This window comes from Mustelus asterias, chromosome 10 (genome assembly GCF_964213995.1).
Source record: "Mustelus asterias chromosome 10, sMusAst1.hap1.1, whole genome shotgun sequence".
Classification (NCBI taxonomy): Eukaryota; Metazoa; Chordata; class Chondrichthyes; order Carcharhiniformes; family Triakidae; genus Mustelus; species Mustelus asterias.
In genome coordinates, this window is record NC_135810.1 from 94554952 (window position 1) to 94580887 (window position 25936).

The 25936-nt window shown below is 42.2% G+C and overlaps 1 protein-coding gene across 1 annotated transcript in view; it reads left to right on the plus strand.

The window, feature by feature from the left end:
- brca2 (BRCA2 DNA repair associated) overlaps positions 1-25146 on the plus strand; it is a 108659-nt gene extending 83513 nt beyond the window's left edge. Inside the window, exons 23-27 of the mRNA XM_078222226.1 lie at positions 3249-3415; positions 9067-9205; positions 16004-16260; positions 18076-18225; positions 23896-25146. Of these exons, the coding sequence (XP_078078352.1) occupies positions 3249-3415; positions 9067-9205; positions 16004-16260; positions 18076-18225; positions 23896-24981 (1799 nt within the window). The 3' untranslated portion in view covers positions 24982-25146. The remainder of the gene's footprint in view (positions 1-3248; positions 3416-9066; positions 9206-16003; positions 16261-18075; positions 18226-23895) is intronic.
- Positions 25147-25936: the final 790 nt, after the last annotated feature.

Sequence of the window (25936 nt, forward strand, 5' to 3'; positions counted from 1 at the left end):
ATGATTTCATATCAAGGTAATATTAGGGCAGATGTCCAACAGCTTGGTCAGAGAGGCAGGTTTTGAGGGGTAATGAGTGGTTTAGGAATGGATTTCCAGACCTTTGGACTTGGGCAGCTGGAGACATGGTGGAGGAATTTAAATCAAGGATACTCAAGGGGTTAACATTCAAGCAGTGGTTCCCAATTTTTTTATCTGTACGGCACACCTTGATACTATAAAAATAAATTGAGACACACCTCCTGTTTTCTCTGAACTGCCCTCTAGCAAAAGACTTTTTATCTCTAAAACCTCAAAAAAAAATCAAGTCAAGCCACCATCTAATACAGTTTTCATTAGTTTGAGAAGTTTACACTGAAAGTCTTTATCACCAGGTGCATGTCAAATACAATATCTCCTGAGCCCACTTCACTTGAGATCTGCTTCTTGCAGCCCATTCTCTAATTGGAGGCTGTTTCTTGTTGTCCTAGCTTTGTTAATTCCTGTTTTATACTTCTGTCACCTTCCCTTACTGGGAACTTCATTTTTAACTTCCCCCATATTTCCTCCTGTTTTATTTTTGACGTCTTCCTCACTTCTAATGCCCTTTTTGAGTTTTCGCTTTTTGTACAGGCCATGGAGCCTTTGTTTTCAGTTCCAAGTCCAATGGGTCATGCACATGGACTTAACCAATGTAAAAAATCTAAACTGAGTTTGTGTGGCTTTCTTGGCAAGCACATGCGCAGGAGACCCGAGGTTTGTCGGGTTTTGGAGATGCCAGCCACAGAGTTTAAAATGAAGGTTAGTTTTAGTTTAATTACATGAATTTTGAATCATCTTCAATCTTTTGTCATGGCACACTTGTTGGGGGATGGGGGGGTGGTAGGGAGGTCTTCATGGCACACCAAACTGGTTTGGAACCACTGCATTAGAGGAGCATATCATGGGTGTTATGGAACTGGAGGCCAATGCAGAGCTGGGCAAGGATGAGACCATGGAGGGATTTGAAGCAGGCATGATCATTTTAAACTTGTAAAATCAAAGTATTGCTTAACCAGAACCAGTATAGATGGTGTGTGTGTGACCTGGACATAGGCAGCAACTTTTTTCATCAGCGTAACTTTATAGAGGGTAGAACATAGGAGCCAGGTCAAAATTTTAAGCCTGTTTTACTTTTCCAAACAAAAGGTTGTTGTTCAACAATGCTTGGAATGGTTGCCCAATTGTTGGTTTTACTTTCTTAAAAATTAATTCTTGCAAATAATGTTATTCCTGCAAATTTCCTGCAACATTGATCACAGGAAGTCTGATATAGTTTGTCAGAACAGGAGTTTTAAACCAAGTGACGCGTACCTACTTTAAAGCAATTCTATACCAGTTTTAAGACCGCACAAATGTTTAGTGCTTTGACAGGGAGAGTCAACATGGTTTTGTGAAATGGAAACCATGTATAACCAATTTATTGGAGTCCTTTGAAAGAACCACTTGTGCTGTAGATAAAGGGGAACCAGTGGATGTACTGTACTTAGATTTCCAAAAGACATTTTGTTAGGAAAACAAAGGTAGTTTTGAGGGATTTATATTTCTATTGGTAAACATTAGAAATAAGACACAGTCTTAAGTGGGTTAATTTAATACTTCTGTGCCTGGAAGGGTAAAACCTATAGTTAGATTCGTGCTGGATAAGCTGTTTATATGTGGGGGGGGGGGTTGGTTCAGTTTCAGCTGTGTTTCTATAATGCGTAGCGAGGGCTATAGCGTGAAGAGTAAGTAGGCCAGCCGAGGTATGCAGACATTGCTTAGCAACTGAAGGCCCTTTTAAGGGGAAAAAAGCTTTTTTGTTCTTAGTTTACCTGAATTTGTTGGCAATTGAAGAGAGACAGCAGGGAGTGAATATCTCTCAACTCTGCCAGAAGGAAAAGCTTGACATGGCGGGAGCTGCAAAGAGGCATGCTTCCCCAAAGAACCAGTTACTGTCCAGATAAACAGGGAATTGAGACAGAAAGAATGTCTCATACTGACTGAAGTCAAGAGAACAGGGACCAAGGGCAGCAAAATTCAGAAGTTCAGAAGAATTCAAGGAAGAGTAAACAGAGTGGTGAGTTAAAGAGACAGTTGCAATAACTAGATTTAGGGCCTGATTTTACCATTTTGAGCCTAAGTGCCGAATCTGGGCGTCAAATAGATCCGCGCCTGGAATCCTCTTTCCAGCGCGCCCATACGCGTTTTGCCGGCTCCGGTCCGTTTCGCACTGTGGGCGGGGCTTAGCGCTGGCGGACCAATTGGAGCTTTGAACAGCGCATGCGCAGTTCGAAAAAAATCTGACAAAGCGCGCCTGGGAGCGAAAGTAAAAAAAAGCAGAAAGCGGAGAGAGTGGCTCTCTGATGATCATCCTCTGGTCGGGGGGAGGGGGGGTGGGCAGGACTCAGATCATCCTCTGGTCGGGGGGGGTCCGCTGCAAGTCTGCGGCCGATCCCTCCTCCCAGAGTGGACGTGCGGCCATGCCATCCCACAAAACCTTCAGGATGAAGCAATTCCTCACTAAGAAGATGAAGCAGAACTGGCCGATTCCACAGTGGATCCGCATGAAAACTGGCAACAAGATCAGTACAAGTCCAAGAGGAGACACTGGAGAAGGACCAAGCTGGGCCTGTAAAGGGATACATCATCACTGGTACAGTACCAGCCACAGCCATCTCTCCCGCTCTCTTGCCCCTGCAGGGAAGAGTAATCTGTGGCTGTTAGTGTACCAGTGATGAGAAGAGATCTGATAAATTATTACAAGATTATGATAGAATTGAATAAAATAGGCAAAGAAACTCTGTTCCCATAAACTCATGGTATAAGGACCAAGGGACTCCAATTTAAGGTTTTGGAGAAGAGAAGCAGGGAGGAGATATGTGAGAACCTTTTTATGCACCAAGTGGTAATGGCCTGAAACTCTTTGCCTGCAAAGGGCAGTGGAAGCAGAGATAATTAGTTGATCGATGATTTTAAAAAAGAAACTGGATGCGTACTTGAGGAAATCAGGCTTGCAGGGATAGAATGGAGGATTAGAACTAACAGGCTCTATAGAACAATCCAATGTGGAGTGGATGGTCTGAATTGCCTCTCCCCATGTACTTGATCCCCTGAAACGTTTTAGAAATATAATACTGTTTTATCTTTTCTTACAAGGTCTATATAGGTTCATGTAACTTATCCTCATCTTTGATAAAACATTTTCATTTTTGTGGACTTTTCTCACGCTTATTTTTCTTCCAAAATAGTGTATATGCTAAGTATCTGGCGCCCAATTACTGAACTACAGTCCCTGCTGAAGGAAGGTGGAAGATATTGGATCTATTATTTGACAACATCATCATTCAAGAGTCGACAAGGTCGTGTTAATCTACAGTTGACTGCTACAAAGAAAACCAGATACCAGCAGCTGCAGGTAATTCAAATATCGGAAAAAAGTTAAATTGAAAATATATTTAATGTTCTCAAGGAGTTAATTTCATGTAAATTGAACAATAATGAAAGCATCCAATGAAAACGTTTATTTATTTAGTGAATGTAAAGTGCCTAAGCCAAGCACTTTCTTCCGATCTAGCTGTGTCGAGTGCGGATTGGCCACCGCTGAGTCTGTGGATTGGACATTCTTTTATTATGTGGTGTATAGTTTGCTGTCTCCCACAAACACGTAGGGATCAATGGATCAGCATTCATGTCACACTCGCCACCAGTACCCAGGCTTGCCTGGGAAGCTAATGAGCCTACCTCCAGACTAGCTGGCAAAGGAAGCTTCATGCGAAGAGTCCACACATGGAATCCTAGTCAAAGTCCCAAAGCCGAAAGGAACAATGAAAATCTGCCCCAAGATTGCATTAAAAATAATAAACCTTGTGTAATATTTGCTGCCAGAGTAATTGGAGATTTCTTGGTTCATACGTTTACGTTTTATTAAAATTACAAAACCGCTTCATTAGTTACACAGAGTAGATTTTGGGTTAATGTGAAATGATAAAACACGTAATTCAATACATCACAAACATGAAGGCTTGATGCACACTATTGGCAGACCCAAATCTACTCAATGTTATGAAGTTCCTATTTTGATAGTAATTAAGTAGTTCCTCCTCTTGATATTGTGGTGAAAGTATTTATTATCTGTTTATACCTGAGTCCTGAATTCTGCTCTGGCCAATAAATGATGCCTAGTGTCAGGGAGGGTGCCTGGGTGCCACAATTGGCAGCCTGTCTGCCCTATTTAAATAGCTCACCAAGAGCCCATTACCAAGCCAATTTATCCTACCTGATCATACACTTATTGTCAAACAACATTTGGTATGGGCGGGAGCAGGAAGCCCAATTTTTTAAAAAATGATCATTTTGTCAAAGGGCGGGAAGAAAGTAGAGGTTCTAGCTTTGGCACTGTCCTTTGTAGTCGAGTGACAGCCCCCAGAAGATGGAACTCTTTCCCATCTTTCTTCCTACCTACACGCATCTTTAAGCTCACCACTCCACCTGCCCAAGCTACCTGGCTCCAGGATCTATGGGCCTTCCTCCTCCTCCTCTTGCAGTCCCAACAGCGACCACTAATGCACTCTTGGTGCTGCTGCGATTGACCAAGTAGTTAGCTAATCAGATTGGATGGCAGCTCCAGACGATGAGCCTTCCTCCCCAGTGGAGTCCGGAAGTCCCTCTCGGCCCTTGTTCAGCCCTCCTGCAGTGCATTATGGCACCTGTATTATTCAGCACCTGGTCTTTACAGCCTTGAAAGGAGGCATTTAAGAGACGATTGTGTCGAGCAGTGTTGTTCAATAGAAATTTCTGGGTAGTCGCACCATTTTTGAGATACATACACATTTTCATAGAAAATGTTTTACCTACACTCCTAAAATACAGAGAAATGTACTTTGCTTTAAGCATGTGCCAGCATTTAGTAACCAAAGAAGAAAAGCACTTGAACAAAAGCTATTCACGTGCTCAGCTTTTCATCTTTACTCTGAAAAAAGAGTGCTCCTGTGGAAACCCACGTTGGCCTTGATTATAATCCAAAGGCAAAATACTGGGAATGCTGGAAATCCAAAATAAGAACAGCAAATGCTGGCGACATCTGTGGAGAGAAGAACTTTAACTTTTAATTTATCAGGTTGTGACCTTCCACCAAAATTGGCAACCTAACCTTAATTACATCTGCTTTCCCTGGGATATATGGAATATTCTTATTCCAACCCTGCACAGCTCCCTCCATCACCTGTTTCTTCAGTAATGATATCCAAATTAGAAAATGTAATAATTTTTGCTTCTAATCTGCATCTCTCCCTCACCTTCACATGGCCCATCTCTTATTCTTCCTTTCCCTTACTTGATTTTTTTGTCTCCACTTCTGTCTAAGCTAGCAACCGCTATTTGCTATAAACCCGCTAACTTCCCCAGCTATCTTCGTTACTCTTTATTGAGTAAAACTTCAAGAATAGGGAAAGGGCCACAGATTCACAGAAGCAGGAGTCAGTGAGCCACCTCCACCATTCAGCTGGATCATCTACCTCAATGCCAATTTTCCACACTATCCTCACATTCCTTGATGTTATTAGTATACAGAAATACATTGATTTCTGTCTTTAACATACTCAATGATTGATCTTCCGCAGACTTAGGTAGAGAATTCCAAAGATTCACCACTGAATGAAAATTCCTCTTCCTTAAATGGGTTGCCTCTTTTTCTAAAAATCTGTCCTCTGGTTCAAGACTCGCCAGCCAGGGGAAACATCCTGTCCACATCCACTATGTCACGCCCTGTAAGAATATTGAAGTTGCAATGAGATCACTTCTCATGCTTCACCCAGGTTCCTTGATCTCTCCCCATAAGACAATCCCACTAGGGATTAATGAACTTCATAAGACCAAAACTGTACACAGTACTCCAGTTCCAACGCAATAAGGTTCTATACAATTGTAGCGTGAAATATTTACTCCTGAATGCATGAAGGCCAACATAATGTTTATTTTCCTAATTGCTTGCTGCACCAATCTTTACTAGTTCAAACTAGTAGAAGCCACATTTAGAAACATAGAAACACTACAGCACAAACAGGCCCTTCGGCCCACAAGTTGTGCCGATCACATCCCTACCTTCTACACCTACCTATAACCCTCCATCCTATTAAGCTCCATGTACTCATCCAGGAGTATCTTAAAAGACCCTATTGAGTTCGCCTCCACTCGCAGCCGATTCCACTCGCCCACCACCCTCTGTGAAAAACTTACCCCTAACATCTCCCCTGTACCTACCCTCCAGCACCTTAAACCTGTGTCCTCTCGTAGCAGACATTTCCACCCTGGGAAAAAGCCTCTGAGTGTCCACCCGATCTATGCCTCTCAACATCTTATACACCTCTATTAGGTCTCCTCTCATCCTTCGTCTCTCCAAGGAGAAAAGACCGAGCTCCCTCAGCCTATCCTCATAAGGCATGCCACTCAATCCAGGCAACATTCTTGTAAATCTCCTCTGCACCCTTTCAATCTTTTCCACATCCTTCCTATAGTGAGGCGACCAGAACTGAGCACAGTACTCCAAGTGGGGTCTGATGAGGGTCTTATATAGCTGCATCATTATCCCCGGACTCCTAAACTCAATCCCTCGATTGATAAAGGCCAGCACACCATACACCTTCTTAACCACCTCCTCCACCTGCGGGGCCGATTTCAGAGTCCTATGGACCCGGACCCCAAGGTCCTTCTGATCCTCTACCGTACTAAGAGTCTTTCCCTTTATATTGTACTCCTTCATCCCATTTGACCTACCAAAATGGACCACGACGCATTTATCTGGGTTGAAGTCCATCTGCCACTTCTCCGCCCAGTCTTGCATCCTATCTATGTCCCTCTGTAACTTCTGACATCCCTCCAGACTATCCACAACTCCACCAACCTTCGTGTCATCGGCAGACTTACCAACCCATCCCTCTGCTTCCTCATCCAGGTCATTTATGAAAATGACAAACAGCAAGGGTCCCAGAACAGATCCCTGGGGCACACCACTGGTGACCGACCTCCATTTGGAAAAAGACCCATCTATACCCACTCTCTGCCTCCTTTGGGCAAGCCAGTTCTGGATCCACCGGGCAGCAGCCCCTTGGGTCCCATGCCCCCTCACTTTTTCTAGAAGCCTTACATGGGGGACCTTATCGAACGCCTTGCTAAAATCCATATAAACCACATCTGCCGCCTTCCCTTCGTCAATGTGTTTAGTCACATTTTCGAAGAACTCCACACGGCTCGTAAAGCACGATCTGCCCTTGACAAAGCCATGCTGAGTATTCTTGAGCACACTAAACCTCTCTAAATGCTCATATATCCTGTCCCTCAGGATCTTCTCCATCAGTTTACCAACCACTGAGGTTAGACTCACCGGTCGGTAATTACCTGGGCTATCCCTATTCCCCTTCTTGAAAATAGGAACCACATCCGCAATCCTCCGGCACCTCTCCCGTCTCCACCGACGACGCAAAGATCATCGCCAGAGGCTCTGCAATCTCCTCTCTCGCCTCCCACAGTAACCTGGGGTACATCCCATCCGGACCCGGCGACTTATCTATCTTGATGCCATTCAAAGATTCCAGCACAACCTCTTTCTTAAAATCCACATACTCAATCCTTTCAGTCCACCGCACACCTGCAGTACATCCACCCAGGTCCTTCTCTGTGAAAACCGAGGCAAAATACTCATTGAGCACCTCTGCCATTTCTACTGGTTCCGTACAGACTTTCCCGCCTTCACCTTTTATAGGCCCTATTCCGTCACGTCTCATCCTTTTACTCTTCACATATTTATAGAACGCCTTAGGGTTCTCCTTAATCCTACCTGCCAGGGCCTTCTCGTTACCCCTTCTGGCTCTCCTAATTTCCTTCTTTAGTCCCTTCCTACAAGCCGTATACTCTTCTAAATCCCTATCTTCGCCAAGCTCTCTGAGCCTTTTGTGCGCTTTCCTTTTCTTCTCGACTAGGTCCCGCACAGCTTTTGTGCACCACGGTTCCTTTAACCGACCAACACCTCCCTGTCTGCTCGGAATGTTGTCCTGTAGAACTCTAGACAGACATTCTTTGAAAAACTGCCACCTCTCTTCAGTGCATTTTCCCGAGAATACCTCCTTCCAATTTACTCTAATTTGCTGTCTAATGTCTTCATATTTCCCCTTACTCCATATAAACACTTTCCTAACTTGCCTGATCCTCTCTTTTTCCAAGGGGATAGAACAATGTCAGGAAGCAAGGGGGGATAGAATATAAAAGCAGTGATGTCTTGCTGCATCTGTACAGGGCATTGGTGAGGCCGCAGCTGGAATACTGTGTGCAGTATTGGTCCCCTTATTTGCGGAAGGATATATTGGCCTTGGAGGGAGTGCAGAGAAGGTTCACCAGGTTGATACCAGAGATGAGGGGTGTTGATTATGAGGAGATACTGAGCAGATTGGGTTTGTATTCGTTGGAATTTAGAAGGCTGAGGGAGGATCTTATAGAGACCTATAAGATAATGAAGGGGCTGGATAGGGTAGAGATGGAGAGATTCTTTCCACTTAGAAAGGAAACTAGAACTAGAGGGCACAGCCTCAAAATAAAGGGGGGTCAGTTTAGGACAGAGTTGAGGAGGAACTTCTTCTCTCAGAGGGTGGTGAATCTCTAGAATTCTCTGCCCACTGAAGTGGTGGAGGCTACCTCGTTGGATATGTTTAAATCACGGATAGATGGATTCCTGATCGGTATGGGAATTAGGGGTTATGGGGATCAGGCGGGTAAGTGGAACTGATCCACTTCAGATCAGCCATGATCTTATTGAATGGCGGGGCAGGCTAGATGGCCTACTCCTGCTCCTATTTCTTATGTTCTTATGTTCTAAGTTTTCTTTGACACAGAGCAATCAATGCATGGAACAGACTCTCAATTAGAACAGAAGAGCTGAAAATCCTCAATTCATTTAAGAGCCAGTGGATGTTGCAATGGGAAACTTATGGCCATTTTGGATGGCAGAAATTAAATATGACAAAGGCTTTCTTATCTGTAAATATCTTGATATCTTATGCATTTTGTTCCTCCTTTTAGCCATCTCTCAAAGTTTTGGAACACCTCTACCAACCTAGGCAGACAGTGACCTATAGCGTGCTCCTTGATCCATCCTTTAGAGCTGTCTGCAAAGAGGTGGACCTAGCAGGATATGTGATCCACATCTTGGGAAAATCAGGTACCATTGAATGGAATTATTTTACCAGGTTCAAAGTGTGGAACTGGCAAAGACCATTTGGCTCATTTTACACAGCATATGTATACACCCTGTCATGATCTTTATGTAACCAAGTGATGCCTTACAGGATCAGCAGCTTTCAAGGTTAATTAGAACCATGGAAATATTATGGTGCAGAAAGAAGTCAGTCAGCCCATCATGTCTATACCGGCCAAAAATTAGAAAAAAGAAATTAACTGCTTATTTTCATCTATTTTCCATTTTATCGACCAATTCTTTTTGTATTCTCTCTTTCTTTCCTCGTTTCATTTTTACTTCACCCCTGTCCTTTCTATACCCATCTAGGCTTTCTGCAGTATTAACTCTTTTTTATGACTGTCATAAGCTTTCTTTTTGTACTTTATCTCGACCTTTATGCTTCTGGACAACCAGGGGACTCTAGATTTGTCAATGCCACCCTTTAGCTTTGTGGGGACATGTCTACACTGTGCCAGTAGAATTTCACCTTTAATGCCTCCCACTGATTTGACAGGTTTTTTTCCTTCTAGTCGCATCCAGTCCACTCTTGCCAGCTCATCACTAACTATATTGTGATCACTATCTCCAAAATGGTCCCTAGCTGTTACCTCATCCACTTGCCCAGCTTCATTTCCTGATACTAAAGCTAGAATTGTGCCCCTTCTCATTGGACTTATTCCATGCTGGTTAAAAAAGCTCTCTTGAAAGCAGTTCAAAAATTATGCACCCTCTGTGCCTTTAACACTATTCAGGCTAGTTGTAGTCCACAACGATTACAGCCTATTGTTTTTGCACTCTCAAATCTATCTACATATTTGCTCTTCTAACTCCCTTCCACTATTTCTATTGTACAGCCCTACCTGTGTGGCCTCATTTGATGCTTTATTTAGTATATTATCCCTCCTCACAGCTGTAATTGATTCTTTAACCAGTAATGCTATTCCCCAGCTTTTTCTATCCCCTCACTATCTTGCCTGAAAATTGTATATTGACGTTGAGCTGCCATTTTTGCCCCTTCTTAAGCCAAGTTTCCATTGTAGCAATGATATCATGCTGCCATGTGTCTATCTGTGCCCTCCGCTCATTGGCTTTTATTTACAATGCTTTTGATTATGGCTAAATAAAAATTAAAGTTGTTTCAGGATTTTCCAAATTTCTATCAGAATGAGAATTACTGTTTTCAGGCTTTGGCAAGTCAAGAGAAAATCGAGGCCACTATTATAAAGTAAAGTTTATTTATTAGTCACGAGTAAGGCTGCAATGAAGTTACTGCGAAATTCCCCAAGTCACCACACTCCGGTGCCTGTTTGGATCAATGCACCTAACCAGCACGTTTTCAGACTGTGGGAGGAAACCGGAGCACCCGGAGGAAAACCAGGCAGACACGGGGAGAACGTGCAGACTCTGCACAGACAGTCACCCAAGCCGGGAATCGAACCCAGGTCCCTGGCACTGAGAGTCAGCAGTGCTAACCACTGTGCCACCGTGCCTCCCCATTATGTTGTGGTTTACAAAATAAGAACCCTGGATTCTTTTAGAATTCTTAGTAAAACAATGTTCCAGGTTAATGATAATTATGTAAATTGTGAAGTAGATTATGGCTTTCCTGCATTAATCTGATGTTTCTGTAATGCAATTGATAAGACTGCTATATGTGGCAAAATGCCCTAAACACAATTCACAATTAGCAAAAGGTTGCAAACACAACTTGAGAAAATTGAAATAGTTGTTTTGCCTATTTCACAAATTATTTTAACTAACCTGTTGGAATTTGTCTCTTTTCACCCCTTTCTTGACAGATGAAGAAATTAAGTGGTGATGAGTTTTGAAATATATTAAAGTAACAATAGGATTGAATTGTGAAACCCATCCTGGTGTATAATGTGCTAATTCCATTGCAATAATTTTCTAGTATAATTTGTGTTTGCCAACTGTTATCTCCTAAATTTTAAAAAGCAGTTGCTCTGTTCTGCACTACAGACCTATATAAAAGGCTAGTACAGCTATTTTGGTCATTTACCCCCTGTAAATGTGGATGCTGACCTCCTATCATTTGGTTTTTATTTTAAAGTTACCTTTACTTGGAATATAATTCAGACTTAATTTTGTGGAGATTTTCCCTATAGACATTCTGATGCAACAATATCTTGCGCCATGATTCCATAACAAATTACAAATTTAATTTATAATGCTTTTTGTTACCTGTATTTCTTCGGTCAGATTTTTTCTGTCAGTTTCGTGCTCTTTTCTCAAGATAGTCCAATGTTAATATTTTGCTAATGTGAGCTAACCATTTGTGTCAGTATCCTTGGATACTGAATAACCGACAAATAATCTCTTTACTAAAGTTAATTATTGCAAATGCTGGCAATGTGAATTGGAAAGAGAAAACACTGGCAATATACAGCAGGTCAGCATCTGTGGGGAGAGAGAAATAGAGTCAACTTTTCATATTGATGACCTTCCAGCAGACTAGAAAAGATTAAAGACGTTACCGGTTTTATGCACGTAAAGAGACAAGGGAGTAGAAGAAAGAATAAAAAAGAAAATTTGTGGAAGGTTGGAGAAACTCAATGATAAAAGGGATAATGGTACTGGCCAAATGATGTGGTATTGGGACAGGAAACAGAAGATGGGTGTGACATAGAGGTTCTGGAACTGGGGTCACAGAAACCTAGGATTATGTAGAGACTTCACAGGGATCCACAGAATAATGTGAAATAGAAGGTTGTAGATGGGTGTGGCTGCCATATGTTCAAGATAGAATCGGTTAGCTGCCTTACCTAGGAAGGGAGTGCACAATGATAAACATGCTACGCTAAAAGCAAGTACATCATCTCACTGTCTGTAAGCAAATAACTTATTTAAAAAGCATTATTGAACCTCTTTTAACATACAGCACATTCATATTATAGGTGTTATATTGTATTATAATTTAGCTGGGGGAATGTCTGTGATTACTAATGCATTTGCAAAGGGATCCTTGAAACCAGTGGTCTGGCGGAGATGTAAATGGCAATAGCAGAAACATCACCAACATTTGCTGTCTGAAAAATAGGACAGCAGTTATGATATGAAATTGTTAGTACCATAGGTTATGATGCAAAAAGAAACTATTCAGCCCATTATGACTGTACTGGCCAAAAAGGAAACTAGCTACTTATTTCAATCCCTTTTTCCAGCACTTCAGATGCAGATTCAGGTACACGTTAAATGAGTTGAGCGTTTTAGCCTCAACCAACATCTTAGGTAGTGGAATTCAGGTGCCCACCACCTGCTGGGTGAAAGCTTTTTTCCTCACGTTCCCTCTAATCCTTCTACCGATCACCTTAAATTTACGCCCCCTGGTAATTAACCCCTCGGCTAGGGGAAACAAGGTTTCCTATCTAGGCCCCTCATAATTTTGTACACCTCAATTAGGTTATCCCTTAGCCTTCTCTATTCTAAGAAAAACAGTGCGGAAGGCTCTAAAGTGTCTTAACTGAAAGATGAGGTGCTGGTGCTCTGGCTTCCCTTGAATTTCATTAAAACACTACAGGAAACTGAGGGTAGAGAGGTCAGAATGGGAGCGGATCAAAGAATTATAAGAATGTAATCCCTTTAGATCAGTGTTATGCCACTAACTACAATGTGAATTCATCATTGTTGACTGGCATGAGTTAATGTCTGAACATGTGTTCTCGCTGCTGTGGGGCTTCGAGATATGAAAACTGTGGTTTGTATAAACAATAACAGTTTACAATTATATGCCACCTTCAACATTGTAAAATATCCCATAGCCCTTCACAGGAATGTTATCAAACAAAATTTGACATTGAGCAACAGAAGGACATAGGACTGATCAAAAAAACGTGATCAAAGATGCACCTTTGATGAAGATTTAAGTTGTGAATTCCAGATTTGGGATCTGAAAAGCTGAAAGCAGATTTGCCACTGGGGGAGCAATTCAAATTGCGGATGCACAAGAGGCCAGTTTTGGAAGAGGGCAGAGATTTTGAAGGCTTGTGGGGCAAGTGTAAGTTACAAAGATGACAGACTGCAGACAGGCCATGGAGGAATTTGAAGACCAGGATGAAAATTTTAAAGTCGCCCTTTGCCAGACTAAAGTGGGACAGTGAGCACAGAGGTTATAAGTGAAGAGACTTTGTGTAAGCTAGGATATGGGCTAGTTTTGGGTGAGATAAAATCTGTGGAGTGTGTAAGATGGGAGGTCAGCCATTGAGGTAACAAAGGTTTGGATGAGGGCTTTGGCAGCAGATCTTGAACCAGGAGGGTAGTTAAGCTAAGTAAAGCAGTCAACAGCAGAACATCCCTGAAAATAAACCATGAACTTATTTGAAATCTACTGTAAACTGGTGGAATAGATTATTTTAGCTGAGGTTGACGTATTTTCTATCTTTCAATCCACTGGGACTATTCCCATACCCGCAGCTACGTTTTTCTAGGGGATTTGTCACTTTCAGTCTCATTAGTAATTTATTGATATTAATCCCTGGGTCCTCTAATTTTTGGCATGCTAAAGTTGGTAGCAAACTCCCAGTGTTTTCTGCTCCATGTTATTCCTTATGTCCACCCATATCAATTCTATACTCTGATCTTCCGAGCCAACTTTAGGAGTTTAATGTGCCAGCTGTAGCCAGTGAGCTATTGTCTGATACAAAATGGCCAAGCAAAGAAAAGGGCACTACTATCCTGATGGGAAATATGGCTAACTTCATACTACTGTCAGGGCTGCACACCTTGTTTTCCATTCTGCCATCTTTTCTAAAGGTCAGGTCGCCTGAAATACAGTTTCCAATCTTAGTCAGTTTGCAACCACATCTCTGTAAAAGCTATTAGTTCTGTTTATCTCTCTTTATGTCACTAGCTTGCCTGTTTTGTTGCAAATGCTTTTTTCCATTGAATAAGGAGCCTGTAATTTTAATCTTTTACTATTATTCTCTTTTTGGACCTGATTCTCTGATGCACTATTACTGTTAAACAGAAATCGGTGGGAAGAAACCGAGTTTATCTTTACCTATATTGCCACACTGCTCTATTGCTCCAACTTTTTTCTTTAGATTCCTAAATTTCCCTCTCACTTCTTTGCTTTTAAAATTTCTCCTTTGGGAACACTCATTGTCCAGTGTCCTGCTGACATCACCCACAGTAATACCAAAGCCATTTGTCACAAGTAATCAGGGCAGTCCACATACTCAGTCTGGAGTTAAAACCTTATTTTCTGAAGTTAGCCATATTTCCCATCAGGATAGTAGTGCCCTTTTCTTTGCTTGGCCATTTTGTATCAGACAATAGCTCACTGGCTACAGCTGGCACATTAAACTCCTAAATTGCAGCACTGATGTCAATAGTGTTACAAGTGACACCATGATCTGCCTCCTCTGCAAATATCTGTGGGTGCTCATTGCACACTAACACCCTCGCCAATGTTCTGTCCGACAGAACTTGTACCAGGAGTGTGTGAACACTGGATACTATTTTGGACCTCAGAGGAAACTCGTAGTGCCTAAACAAAATGTGACACCTTCAAAGTTTGCTCCCTCTATCTCAAAAGAAACCTGTAATTTGACATTAAATGGATTGTAACATTTAGGCTATGAGAAAGTCCAGTGTACGTGATGTAAATATCACAGTGGTGCAAAGGAGTTGTGGATTTGGTTAAACTGGTCATAAAGGGAATTTATTAAATGACTGGTGCTGCTTCCCCATTTAGAGCACAGAAATCACCAAATGTGTGGTTCCAAGAGATGAATTAAGAACAAAGAAAATTACAGCACAGGAACAGGCCCTTCGGCCCTCCAAGCCTGCACCGACCATGCTGCTCGACTGAACTAAAATCCCTGACCCTTCCCGGGGACCATATTCCTCTATTCCCATCCTGTTCATGTATTTGTCCAGACGCCCCTTAAAACTCACTATCGTATCTGCTTCCACTACCTCCCCCAGCAGCGATCCAGGCACCCACCACCTTCTGTGTAAAAAAACTTGCCTCGTACATCTCCTTTAAACTTTGCCCCTTGCAACCCCTAGTAATTGACTCTTCCACCCCAGGAAAAAGCTTCTGACTATCCACTCTGTCCATGCTCGTCATAATCTTGTAGACTTCTATCAGGTCACCCCTCAACCTCCTTCATTCCAGTGAGAACAAACCAAGTTTCTCCAACCTCTCCTCATAGCTAACCCCCTCCATACCAGACAACATCCTGGTAAATCTTTTCTGTACCCTCTCCAAAGCCTCCACATCTTTCTGGTAGTGTGGCAACCAGAATTGAACACTATATTCCATGATAAAAGCAAATTACTGCAGATGCTGGAATCTGAAACCAAAAGAGAAAATGCTGGAAAATCTCAGCAGGTTGGGCAGTATCTGCAAGGAGAGAAAAGGGCTGATATTACAAGTCCAGATGACCCTTTGTCAAAGCCCTTTGACAAAGGGTCGTCTAGACTTGAAATGTCAGCTCTTTTCTCTCCTTACAGATGCTGCCAGACCTGCTGAGATTTTCCAGCATTTTCTCTTTTGGGTACTATATTCCAAGTGCGGCCTAACTAAGATTCTATAAAGCTGCAACATGACTTGCCAGTTTTTAAACTTAGTGCCCCGGCCCATGAAGGCAAGCATGCTGTATGCTTTCTTGACTACCTTCTCCACCTGCGTTGCCACTTTCAGTGACCTGTGTTCCTGTACACCCAGATCCCTCTGCCTATCAATACTGTTAAGGGTTCTGCCATTAAGGGAGCATTACCGTGCTAATTTGTCTTATCTTTTGTACCATATTGCAGGTGCACCTACAACTTTATACCTTGCTGATGAAAATCAGAATCTGATTGCTGTCAAAGTTTGGGCAGGTTTAAATCAGTTGGCATTGGAAGATATCATCAAGCCAGGTGCCTTAGTTGTTGCAAGCAATTTACAATGGAAATCAGATAGCTGGATGGATATTCCTCTACTATTTACTGGAGATCTTTCCAGCTTTTCAGCTAATCCAAAAGAAAGACATCTACGGGAAAAGTGCATGCAACTAAAAAATTCTGTGCAGGTAGAGTATTTGAAAATTACTATATTCAATATGGTAACCTGGCAATAGATGATCTTTTCTATAGTAAGTCTACATATAGTTTCAAACTGACTTAAACTGAAATATTCATCAGTATAAATTTCTGACATATTAGTGTTGAGATTTATAAGACTCAGCAAGCATATTAAACCATATCAATGCTAATATTTCACCCTGACTATACTACTTCATGTAGCACAAGACTTGATGTACTTTCTTCCAAAAGCATTCCCTTATCAGTTGATAATCAAAAATTATATTTAAACCGTGGTAAGCTTTTCCAAACCAAAGTTCATTTTGCAGAAGTATTGAATGTTTGATTTTTGTAAATCTTTAGAGGAACTGAGGTGAGATTATCCAAGACTTTAAACATTCCAACCTAATGGTCTTATTAACAGGTTTACAGATGGAGATAAATAAAACCTTTAAGTCAGTAGTACAATTCAAAACTTGAATACTTGATTCTTGTGCTTTTACTGAAAAGTTAATTCTTTGCCAATGTCCAGAGTGATAAGAGGTTAACAGTCTCTCTGTGTCACTTTCTTGGGCTCTAACTTATGCACTGAGTTTGGTTATTTGGCTTTGTGGATAGGATTATACCATTCTTCGACCTCTCTCGGTAATTTTCCATTCTCTCTTGCCGGTGGTTCCACAGACTGATGCTACCAAACAGCACCTGGTGTTTATGATGGTTTCACTATGTCTTTCACAACTTGCTTATCTGTAGCTTTCCTGATAGAGATAACGTTGAGTTTTCTCAGCATGCCCTCTTGAACACTTTTACAACTTTTCAACAAAACTCTACTTCATTAGTAGGTAATCTATCCAGGTGAAGTCGTAAAATCCTTCCAAATGTCTAAGATTTTCATATTTAGACATGTAAAGATAGAAATATGTGCACTTGTACAAGGGAGCACTGGGGATATGGGATGTGAGCCTGAATACAATGTAATATAAATTCCTCTCCTTGCTATTGCACTGTAATGGTGGTATTCACAGAATCACAGATTACTACAGTGCAGAAGAGGCCCATCGAGTCTGCACCGACGCATGAAATGCCCTGACCTGTCCACCTGATCCCATTTGCCAGCACTTGGCCCATAGCCTTGAATGTTAGCCTCTGAATTTTAAACTGCTAACATTCCACTTAAATAAAGGAGAGGTTTTAGATAAGAGTATGAAGGATTCATCAGATGGTATCACTGGCAAAGTTTAGTATTCAACCATTCTTTTATTTGTTGTTGTGGGACCTTTTATGCAGAAATTGGCTGCCAGTTTTGCCTACATAGCAATTATCTTGGTTATAAAATTTGTTGGACTGTTTTGAGGATCTGAAAAGTATAAATTAAATGCAAGTTATTTCTAATAATGCTTTATTAAAGAGATTTTATTTAGCATCAGTGAGCTGCAAAGTGACTGGAGAGAGACTGACATCCCTTGGCATTGCTGCTAGTTCCATATTGAAATAGTGATGTGATTTTTATTTTGGTCAAATTCACTTATCACGTCATTAGAGATTATCTCAAATGTATTAACAATAAGTTGAAATAGTTATTAAATGTATAAATATTATGTCATTAAAGAGATTGCCTCATTAACAATAGGTTGATATAGTTATTAAATGTAAAAATATTGTCAGCACTTTGAGTTGCATAACTAAAACAACATTAAAATAATTTGTTCTAATAATACTAATGCTACAATTTGAATATGTATCGCCACCTTCAAAAATCTAGTACTCCAATTATAGATAAAGTTTTTCAGTTTGTTAACATGTGCATTCTTAACATCTTTTAGTATCTACAGAGTTTTATGAAGGACACTAAGGAAAAGGTGATGACTATTCTTGAAACAATAAATACTCCAAGATCGTCCAGAGATTTCACTGCTGACCCATTTGTTTCTACCCAAAGGAAGTCCAACTTTGTTCCAGTTAACAGCACTATGGTACGTGCATTCTTCTAAAATTTTCCATTATCATAAATAGATTTTACTTCGATAAATAATTTGTTTTACAAACAAAATCATTTCAGCATTTCCAACAAGTATTTGAAAGGAGATAAATTCACTCCAGGGAACGTTGACTGTTTGAATAGTTATTGTGTTCCACGTTGGAACAAACAACATGGATAAGAAAAGAAGGCAGTCTTGTTGAAAGAGTATTGAGATTAGGCTCTAAATTAGAAAGCAGGACCTTGAGAGTAATCATCTGGATTATTGCACAACCCACGTAGAAATTGGCATAGGAACAGAAGGATCAAGTGAATTAACATGAGCTAAAGGGCTGATGTCGGAAGAGAGATTCCTTTTCATGAAACACTGACATCAGTTCTGGGACAGGAAGGGGCTGTATGGATGGTATATCTCCACCTCAACAGGGAGGCAGCAAAGAATTTAAATTAATGGGGGCGGGGGCTGAACAAGAAAAACATGAGCAATCTAAATGTATAAAAACAGGACAGGAGAACATAGGAAATAATGAAGCAAGGGAGGACATTGGTGGCAAGGTAAAAAGTCATAGAGCAGCAGTCTTAAAAAGCTGGTTAAACATTGAGTTAGAAGAAATCCTATTAAAAGTGAGTTCAAGTATCTGTACAGCCTTGCACACAGTTTTGTAATAAAACATGGGAGCCAGAGGTAATAATGCGTTGGAAGGAACCAGATAAAGTAGGGTTTACCGTGACATGGCTAGAAAATATCAGGACTGGGAAGTATATATTGCAGAATATAATGTATTTGGGAAAATGGGGAGGTGGATTAGTTGTACTTAATTCGGATAACAATGTGAGCATAAAAAGCCGTCTGCACTATACAGCGGGCAGCGTCGGGAGCGGGCAGTGGAGTGAGTGGGGAGCAGAGTGTGCATTATAAGGGCTTTGGCTCACAGGGCTTGGGCTAAAAGGGCAAGGCAAGGCTAGTTATTTTTTACCCAACCCTATAAAGGATAAGGGCAGGTATGAGTGATCGGCCAGTTCAGTGCTTCCGATGTGGGATGTGGGAGTTCCTGCAAACACCGAGCTTCCCAGAGGTTCACATATGTGCCAGGTGCGTGGAACTGCAGCTCTTGAGGGACCGTGTTAGGGAACTGGAGCTGCAGATCGCTGACCTTAGCCTAGTCAGGGAAAATGGGAGAAAAATTGATAGCAGTTATAGGCAACTAGTTACACCGGGGCATCGGGAGAATGACACGTGGGTCACAGTTAGGAGGAGTAAAGGGCAGAAGGGTAAAGTACAAGGGAGGTCTCCAGAGGTGTCTCAAAATAGGAAGGGCTTGGTGACAGGTGTGAGAGGGGAGGGGAGTGGACAGTTAGAAGAAGGGTCACCTGTGGTTGTCCCACTCCAAAACAGGTACATTGTTTTAGATAGTGTGGAGGAGTGTGCCTCTCCAGGGGTAAGACACAGTGACCAGGTCACTGGCACACAGTCAGGCTCTGTGGCCCGGAAAGGGAAGAGAGGGGTTAGGAGAGCGATAGTGGTGGGGGATGCGTCAGTTAGAGGGACAGACAGGCGATTCTGTGGGGGCGAACGGGACTCCAGGATGGTAGTCTGCCTACCTGGTGCTCGGGTCACGGATGTCTCCGAGCGGATAGGAGGCATTTTAAAAGGGGAAGATAAAGAAACGGATGTCATTATACACATTGGTGGAAATGACGTAGATAGGAAGAGTAGGGGGGTCCTAAGAGAGCAATTCAGGGAGTTGGGAAATAGGTTAAAAAGTAGGGTCACTAGGGTGGCCATCTCTGGGCTGCTCCCAATGCCTCGTGCCAGTGAGGATAAGAATAGGGAGTTGGTTCAAATGAATGCCTGGCTAAAGGACTGGTCCAGGAGGGAGGGCTTTATTTTCATAGACCAATGGGAGGTTTTCAGGAGAGGATGGTACCTGTACAAGAGGGAGGGGTCACAACTAAGTTGGAAGGGCACAAATATCCTGGCTGGGAGCTTTGCTAATGCAGTTCGGGGGGGTTTAAACTAGTATGGCAGGGGGGTGGGGATCAAACTATTAGGTCTATAAGTGTGGTGGCTGGGGACGAGCTTGGGGCTGGGACAAGGCTGGCAAAGAAGAAGAGCACTCTGGGGGAGGACGACCTCACTGAGCCTGGGGGTCTGGAGTGCTTATACTTCAATGCAAGGAGCGTAGCAGGTAAAACAGACGAACTTGGGGCCTTAATGCGCACGAGGAATTTGGATGTGGTTGCGGTGACAGAGACTTGGTTGAAAGAGGGACAGGACTGGCAGCTGAATATTCCAGGGTACAAGTGTTTTAGGCGAGACAGAGGAGGGGCCAAAAGAGGTGGGGGAGTAGCGGTATTGGTTGGAGAGCATATTACAGCGGTGCAGAGGGAGGACAATTCGGAGGAGTCGTGTAGCGAGTCACTCTGGGTGGAGCTTAGAAACAGGAAAGGCGCAGTCACTATGTTGGGGGTGTACTACAGGCCCCCCAACAGCCCAAGGGAAGTGGAAGAATGGATATGTCAGGAGATACTGGATAGGTGCAGGAAATATAGGGTTGTTGTAGTGGGAGACTTCAATTTCCCTGGTATAGACTGGAAATCACTGAGGGCAGGGACTCTGGATGGTGAGGCATTTGTAAAATGTGTACAGGAGGGTTCGTTGGAACAATATGTGGACAGCCCAACTAGAGAGGGGGCTATACTGGACCTGGTGCTGGGGAATGAGCCCGGTCAGGTCTTCAAAGTTTTGGTTGGGGAACATGTGGCAAATAGTGACCACAATTCTGTTAGCTTTAGGATAGTGATGGAAAAGGATGAGTGGTGTCCCAAGGGTAAGGTGTTGGATTGGGGGAAGGCTAACTTTATTGGGATCAGGCAGAAATTGGCAGCTCTTGATTGGGAGAGGCTGTTTGAGGGTAAATCCACATCTGGTATGTGGCAGTCTTTTAAGGAACGGTTGTTAGGGCTACAGGACAAGCATGTGCCTGTAAAAAAGAAGGATAGGAAGGGTAGGATTAGAGAACCGTGGATAACCAGGGAAATTGAGGGACTGGTCAAAAGGAAAAGAGAGGCGTATGTTAGGTCCAAGCAGCTAAAAACGGAGGGAGCTCTGGAGGAGTATAATGAAAGTAGGAAAATACTCAAACGGGGAATTAGAAGAGCAAAAAGGGGTCACGAAATGTTCTTGGCAGACAGGATTAAGGAGAATCCCAAGGCATTTTATTCATACGTTAGGAACAAAAGGGTTGTAAGGGAAAAAATTGGACCTCTCAGGGACAAAAGTGGGGACTTATGCTTGGAGCCCAAAGAGGTAGGGGAGATCCTAAATGAATACTTTGCGTCGGTATTCACTAAGGAGAGGGATGTGTTGACTGGGAGTGTCTCGGAGGGGAGTGTTGAACCGTTGGAGAAAATCTCCATTACAAAGGAGGAAGTGTTAGGTTTGTTAGAGAATATAAAGACTGACAAATCCCCAGGGCCTGATGGAATCTATCCAAGGCTGCTCAGGGAGACGAGAGGTGAAATCGTTGGGCCTCTGACGCAAATCTTTGTCTCGTCACTAGACACAGGTGAGGTCCCAGAGGATTGGAGGATAGCCAATGTGGTCCCGTTATTTAAGAAGGGTAGGAAGGATAACCCGGGTAATTATAGGCCGGTGAGCTTGACGTCCGTGGTGGGGAAGTTGTTGGAGAAGATTCTTAAAGATAGGATGTATGCGCATTTAGAAAGGAATAAACTCATTAACGATAGTCAACATGGTTTTGTGAGAGGGAGGTCATGCCTCACGAACCTGGTGGTGTTTTTTGAAGAAGTGACCAAAATGGTTGACGAAGGAAGGGCCGTGGATGTTGTCTATATGGACTTTAGTAAAGCATTTGACAAAGTCCCTCATGGTAGGCTAGTGAAAAAGGTTGGATCCCATGGGATAAAGGGGGAGGTGGCTAGATGGGTGGAGAACTGGCTTGGTCATAGAAGACAGAGGGTGGTATTGGAAGGGTCTTTTTCCGGCTGGAGGCCTGTGACTAGTGGTGTACCGCAGGGCTCTGTATTGGGACCTCTGCTGTTTGTGATTTATATAAATGATCTGGAAGAAGGAGTAACTGGGGTGATCAGTAAGTTTGCGGACGACACAAAACTGGCAGGACTTGCAGATAGTGAGGAACATTGTCAGAGGCTACAGATATAGATAGGCTGGAAATTTGGGCAAGGAAATGGCAGATGGAGTTCAATCCTGATAAATGCGAAGTGATGCATTTTGGTGGGAATAATGTAGGGAGGAGCTACACGATAAATGGAAGAACCATAAAGGGTGTAGAGACGCAGAGGGACCTGGGTGTGCAAGTCCACAGATCTTTGAAGGTGACGTCACAGGTGGAGAAGGTGGTGAAGAAGGCATATGGCATGCTTGCCTTTATAGGACGGGGCATAGAGTATAAAAGTTGGGGTCTGATGTTGCAGATGTATAGAACGTTGGTTCGGCCGCATTTGGAATACTGCGTCCAGTTCTGGTCGCCACACTACCAGAAGGACGTGGAGGCTTTGGAGAGAGTACAGAGGAGGTTTACCAGGATGTTGCCTGGTATGGAGGGGCTTGGTTATGAGGAGAGATTGGGGAAACTGGGGTTGTTCTCCTTGGAAAGACGGAGGATGAGGGGAGACTTAATAGAGGTGTATAAAATTATGAAAGGCATAGATAGGGTGAACGGTGGGAAGCTTTTCCCCGGGTCGGTGGTGACGTTCACGAGGGGTCATAGGTTCAAGGTGAAGGGGGGGAGGTTTAACACAGATATCAGAAGGACATATTTCACACAGAGGGTCGTGGGGGCCTGGAATGTGTTGCCGGGCAAGGTGGTGGAGGCGGACACACTGGGAACGTTTAAGACTTATCTAGACAGCTATATGAACGGAGTGGGAATGGAGGGATACAAAAGAGTGGTCTAGTTTGGACCAGGGAGCGGCGCGGGCTAATTGTTCCTGGGAAGCATTTTCCGATCGGGGCCATTGTGATCTCCTGGACTCGTTTCGATCGCCTCAGGGGGTCGGAGAGGAATTTCCCAGATTTTTTTTTTTTTTCCCCATATTGGCCCTGGGGTTTTTCACTCTGGGTTTTCGCCTCTCCCTGGAGATCACATGGTCTGGAATGGGGGGGTGGGGGTAAGTTAATAGGTTGTAATGAACAAAGCATCGTAGCTGTGAGGGACAGCTCGGTGGATAGGATATTGGTATGTAGATAGGCTGGAAAATTGGGCGGGGATCCTGGATTCAGGATTCAATCCTGGACCGGGGAGCGGCGCGGGCTTGGAGGGCCGAAGGGCCTGTTCCTGTGCTGTATTGTTCTTTGTTCTAAGACAGGGATGCAACCATCAGCAAGACATAAATAGAATCCATATTGATAAAGATATAAGAGAACAAAAGGTCAATCACACTAATAGGTGTAATCAACAGAGCACCTATTTGTAGAAGGAAGGTGAAGGAAAAAATATACAGACAAATTAGAGGATTGAGTTAAAACAATAGAATAATAATCAGGGGGATCTCAACTATCCTGACGTTAATTGGACAGAGTAAAAAGTTTTGCTGGATCAGTTCTTTAAAAGTTAACAGGACAGTGTTTCATGGATTCAATAATTCCTAATGTAATTTTTCTCTTTGTGCCTCTTAACAGTTTATTTCATCAAGTGTTGAGGGTAAGCCACAGACACTTTCAGCAGCTGGATCCACACCTACTTTGTGTAGTGCAAAAATGACATCTGATGATTCCCTCACAAACTTGAAGAAGAAAAAGCATAGTTTTTTGTCTCGGATTCCTTCACCTGTTCCATTGCCTTCCCTTTGCAATTCTGTTTCACCAGCTGTACAAAAAGGATTTAGACCACCCAGGAGATGTGTCACACCACAAAGATGTGAAGAAGCCATTCAAAGTGGAAGTAATAAATTTTCCCAAGCGTCATTGAAGAGGACTGAAATTTCCAAAATAGCTGAAGATAATTGGGTTACTGATGAGGAGCTTGCAATGATAAACACTCAGGCACTTCGTGAAAGTTGGGCAAATGGGCACAGTGAAAGTGGGAAAGTAAAGGTTACAAAGGGACAAATTATCAATTCTAAGAAAATTACCTTATTATCTGAAAATGTTAAAAATCGTCCTGAAGTTGATCTTGGCTCTCAAATTTCTAGAATAGGTGAAGACAACTGGGTCACAGATGAGGAGCTTGCAATGATAAATACACAAGCACTTTTTGAAGGCTGTGCTACTGGGATCATTGAGAAAGACAGAGGAAAGGTTCAAAAATCACAAATTGTCAATGCTACGGACATTGTCTTACTGCCACAAAATGCTAGTCATTTTGACCGTGAACTTGAGAGCAAAGTTTCCAAAATTGTTGAAGATAATTGGGTTGCAGATGAAGAGCTTGCAATGATAAACACTCAGATGCTTTGTGAAAGTTGGGTAAATGGGAACAGTGAAAATTACAGGGCTGAAAAGGCACGAGTTGTCGGTTCTAATGGCACTACCTCATTGCAACAAAATGTTAAAATATATCTTGACTGTGAACTTGAAACAGTCATTACTTCGCCAGATAAAAGCCCACCTATTGTGTCACAGTCCAAAAGAAGACGCAAAGATAAAACTTGTATGGTAAATTTAAGTGAAGACACTTGTAAGTTTGAAAGAAGAATTGTCACTGCACAAAACAGTGATTGTGACAAAGCTGATGTACAGATTGAGAATAAATTAGATAACAAGTAGGTTTCGTTTCATAAACTTATAGAATGATAGAAAATGAGGTTCTTGCTCTTTTCAAATTTTATTTGAATGTAAACTAGATTCGTGCATTGTTGGTGATCCCAAAAAGTACATTTAAAAATTTTGTAAATGGAATTGTACCAGCTTTGAATAAACTATTTTCTTTATATGTCCTGTGTTTCAGAATATGCTGCAATTTCATAATTTGACATTTGGCACTGAGTGACACAGTATGTTTTAGCTGTGTGCTAAATGATCGCAGGAACATTATTTCTTCCTATTGATTATCAATTTGCTTTATGAAATGAGATTGACCGTCTCAATATTATTCCTAGTCACAAAACAATGCTAGTGGGTAGACACTAATTGGCTATCTACAAGAATGAAAAATATCAATACTGTAGTAGGGATAATATGTTTGGGAGCTAAAGTAAAATGCTGAGGGAAAAGGGTGGTGTTTATAGGATGTCTATCTATACTTTTGAAAGGGGTGGATCAGGTAACAAATCTAGCAAATATAATCCCACTCTTAGAGGGAAATACTAGGCCGGCAGGCACAATGCTAGAATCTATTATTAGTGATGTGGTAACAGGCTGTTGAAACATCAAAATATGATTACACAATATGGATTCATGGAAGTGAACTTGTATTTGACGAATGGTTATAATGGGATAATTTTGAGATTGCAGTGGAAACCAATCACTTTTATTTGGAAATCCAAGTATTTATTGAAAGAATGAAACCTCATGGTTAGTTTTTTTTAAAACAAAAGAATTTTACTGTACAAAAAACAAAAGTGAATACCAATAACTACACTTAACTAGTCAGTTATGTTAAAAATATTAAAAGTACAATGAACATTGTTACTTGTACTCAAAACCAAAATTCTTAATTCAAATGTCCTTGCATATCCATTTGGCACATGGCCCCAGATAACTCAAATCAACTACTTATCTG